Genomic DNA, 3,958 nt, shown 5'->3' with positions numbered 1-3,958 from the left:
TAGGGTTTTCGGGGTCATTTACCCTCTGTGCTATGGTTTTGGGAGAATTTATCCCCTGTATTAGGGATTTGGGGAGTTTACCCTCTGTATTAAGGTGCTGGGTGGTATTTGGCCCCTGTATTAGGGGTTTGGGGTCACTGGCCTCGTATATGTCGGGATGGGGGATATTTTCCCCTTGCATTAGGGGTTGGGATGAATTCCAGTGTTTGGAGCTGGAGCCCCTGCGCATGCGCACTGTTCGCGGATTCCGCGCGTTTTCGATTGGCTGATGGTCAGCAGTGGGCGGGGCTTTCAGCTCTGACGTATTTGCGGCTTCTCCAAGATGGCGCCGCCCGGTGTGGGAGCGCGAGTGGCAGCGGGATTCACAGGTACTGGGGGCGGGATGGACGGCGGGATTCACAGGTACCGGGGGCGGGAGGGACGGCGGGATTCACAGGTACGGGAAAGACGGCGGGATTCACAGGTACCGGGGGCGGGAGGGACGGCGGGATTCACAGGTACGGGATGGACGGCGGGGTTCACAGGTACCGGGGGCGGGATGGACGGCGGGATTCACAGGTACCGGGGGCGGGAGGGACGGCGGGATTCACAGGTACCGGGGGTGGGAGGGACGGCGGGATTCACAGGTACCGGGGGCGGGAGGGACGGCGGGATTCACAGGTACGGGATGGACGGCGGGATTCACAGGTACCGGGGGCGGGATGGACGGCGGGGTTCACAGGTACCGGGGGCGGGATGGACGGCGGGATTCACAGGTACCGGGGGCGGGAGGGACGGCGGGATTCACAGGTACCGGGGGTGGGAGGGACGGCGGGATTCACAGGTACCGGGGGCGGGAGGGACGGCGGGATTCACAGGTACGGGATGGACGGCGGGATTCACAGGTACGGGGGGGGCGGGATGGACGGCGGGATTCACAGGTACCGGGGTGGGGGGGGGATGGTGGGAGTCGCTGTTCCCCGGGTTAATCTCTCTCTCTCTCTCGCTGCCAGTCATCCCGCTCCGGTTCTCGGCCCGGAGCCGCGCCACTCACCATCTCTTTGTGAAGCAACACCGGGTTCGCGAGGCCGCTGATCGGAGCCGTCCTCAGGACCGGACCCTGTTTGTCCTCAACCTGCCGCCGTATTGCACTGAGGTAATTGGCGATGACTCGGCCTTTAGAGGCTCTGGTGGCAGGCGGGGGTGAAGGGTCGGGTTGTGGGGGAGGGGGGTGAAGGGTTAGGGGCTGTGGGGGAGGGGGTGTAAGGTCAGGGGCTGTGGGGGAGGGGGTGTAAGGTCAGGGGCTGTGGGGGAGGGGGTAAAGGGTCAGGGGCTGTGGGGGAGGGGGTAAAGGGTCAGGGGCTGTGGGGGAGGGGGTAAAGGGTCGGGCTGTGGGGGAGGGGGTGTCAGGTCGGGGGCTGTGGGGGAGGGGGGAGGGGGCTGTGGGGGAGGGGGTCGGGGCTGTGGGGGAGGGGGTCGGGGGCTGTGGGGGAGGGGGTGTCAGGTCGGGGGCTGTGGGGGAGGGGGTGAAGGGTCAGGGGCTGTGGGGGAGGGGTGTCAGGTCGTGGGCTGTGGGGGAGGGGGTGTCAGGTCGGGGGCTGTGGGGGAGGGGTGTAAGGTCAGGGGCTGTAGGGGAGGGGGTAAAGAGTCAGGGGGTGAAGGGTCAGGGGCTGTGGGGCAGGGAGTGAAGGGTCAGGGGTTGTGAGGGAGGGGGTGAAGGGTCGGGGGCTGTGGGGGAGGGGGTGAAGCGTCGGGGCTGTGGGGGAGGGGGTGAAGGGTGTTGACATGAGGTTCTGTAGTTGTCAGTAGTGGAGATGAGAGTGAGAGGAGCTGCTGGCTGGGTTGATCGACCATGTGAGGCGGTGCCCAACCTGCCCTGATTCCACTGGCAGACCTGGGCTGTTGGGATATTTCTGAGGCTGCTGTGGACTAATCTTGTCTTTTTATATCAGTTGAGCAGTACTTGAGCTGTGTAAAGTTTATGTCCCTTTTTTTTGTGTGTTGTGGACTAGGAGTGTGTGCACAGACTGTTTTCACAGTGTGGCCCCGTGACCTCAGTGGAACTTAGGGAGAAACCAGGCCCGGGGAGTACATCGGACGCACAGAAATCAAAATTCTTCCCAGGTCAATTGATGCAGGTATGTAGCATCGGAGCCTGGTCGTGGTGCTGGAGTTAACCCTCACTCTATACTGTGTTCGGGGGCCTGAGCCTGTCAATCCCCCAGGACCTAGACCGTAGTTCCATGCCCTGGGGGAGACAGTGGGCGGTCCAGACTGCTCTGCACCAGGGTGGTTCAGGAACTGCACACCAGGGGTAGGTGTTCCCAGGATGCTGCCTTGTCTAATTCTCCTCCTGCTGCAGGGTTTTCGAGTGGCCTATGTCGTGTTTAAAAGAGCAGCCGGAGTGAAATCTGCCGTGTCTCGGAATCTCCGAGAGCCCTGGGTCGTGTCTACAAGTGAGCATCCCCTCAAAACAGGCGTTCAGAGTGAGTACCCAGCTTGACTGCTTACAGTGGAGGGGGGTGTGGGGGGGAGAACGGGAGATCAGAGTGCCGGGCAGGTAGGATGAGGTTCTGGGATCCAGAGAAAGCAGGGCCCCTGATTGGACAGTGCAGCCTGGGTCAGAGACCGGGATCCTGACGCTTTCCTTTTTTTTTCCCGCCCCCCAGAATGGATCCGGGATTACTGCTGCAGCATCACTGACCCCGGGGAACTGCAGACGGAGGTCGATCAATTCATACAGCAACATGACAAGAGGATGGCGGAGGTACGGTGGGGGGGGGGGGGGGTCGGTGGTGTGCAGTGCTCAGTGGGGGAGGAATCAGGGGGAGTGAGATTGGGGGAGGGGCAGGGTCTCGCTCGGTTCCCGCACTTCCTCACTCTGCTTGTTCTGTTCCCAGGTGGAGGCGTTGGCGGAGGCTGAAGATGGCGTCCCAGACAAGGACGGCTGGATAAAGGTGACCAGGAAGGGACGGCGCCCGGGCATTCCCCGAACCGAGGCGGGTAACCTGCGGGTGATCCAGCGGGAGAAACGTAAACGGGCTCAGAAAGAACTGCTGAACTTCTATAGCTGGCAACATCGGGAAACTAAAAGGGAACGTGAGTAGCAGGGGCAACGAGATGGGACTGGGGAGGGTGAGGCTGGGGCGCTGGGCATTAGTTGACATGACTCGGTGAATGATCCCTGCAGTTAGTAAGGGATCAGCATTCCCAATTTAACAGGCCTTTGGATTCTCTCCCAGGCTGTCCTTCCCTCCTGGAGTGAAGCCTGGCGACAGCTGGGGCCCAGTCGTCTCCGGTTCGGTCGCAGCTCCCCCCTCATTGTTCACTGTCTCTTGTTTCAGATATCGCTCAGCTTCGGAAGAAATTTGAAGAGGATAAACAGAAGATCGCTCTGATGAGGGCCGAGCGAAAATTCAAACCTTACTGAAGACACATTGGCCTGTGGGAGTTGGACTGGGGCTTTAATCGGTGGGGGTGGGGGGGTGAGGGGTTTGGGGTGTGGTGGGTCAGGGTCAGGGCTTTCGTCCTGGGGTGAGGATGGGGTCGAGGTTTGGGAGTGGGGGAGGGGTGCCGTTTATCACCAGATCTAGTCAGTGACTACTCTCTCAGACTGATGTGTTTCTGAAAGTGGAATCTCTGAGTCTGGTACTTACCTGAGTTGGGGGGGGGTGGGGGAATTGTAAATATTTCATGAGAGAACAGCAGATCTGTGAGGCAACTGTGAGAGTTGCCCATCATGCTGACGGGGGGAGGTGTGCGGGGGCAGTTGCTGAGAGCTGACTGCTGTCAAGTGCCTGCACCCGGGTTATTGCCACATTATACTGAACTTGAGAGTCCAGTTTCCACAGCTGTCCAGTTAGTGGTGACCAGAATCCCCACAGTCTCGCGTGTCCTGGGTTTCTCACTCCCACCTCCAGTCTTGTGCATGTGCCGGGCTCAGTCATTTCATCAGACCTGAGCAAGAGCAAAATACTGA

At 60.5% G+C, this 3,958-nt stretch overlaps 1 protein-coding gene across 1 annotated transcript; it reads left to right on the top strand.

Moving 5' to 3' along the window:
* The first annotated feature begins 288 nt into the window (after positions 1-288).
* On the top strand, positions 289-3,449 carry rrp7a (ribosomal RNA processing 7 homolog A). The gene is made up of 7 exons (XM_068019964.1): positions 289-368; positions 993-1,135; positions 1,992-2,117; positions 2,342-2,465; positions 2,649-2,746; positions 2,880-3,078; positions 3,324-3,449. Exons 1-7 carry the CDS (start codon positions 323-325, stop codon positions 3,407-3,409), a joined length of 822 nt encoding a protein of 273 aa, XP_067876065.1. The 5' UTR covers positions 289-322; the 3' UTR covers positions 3,410-3,449.
* The last annotated feature ends 509 nt before the right edge of the window (positions 3,450-3,958 follow it).

Source organism: Heterodontus francisci, chromosome 41 (genome assembly GCF_036365525.1).
Source record: "Heterodontus francisci isolate sHetFra1 chromosome 41, sHetFra1.hap1, whole genome shotgun sequence".
Lineage (NCBI taxonomy): Eukaryota > Metazoa > Chordata > Chondrichthyes > Heterodontiformes > Heterodontidae > Heterodontus > Heterodontus francisci.
Note: the sequence above shows the minus strand (reverse complement) of the source record. Positions and strands in the feature narration are given on the sequence as shown.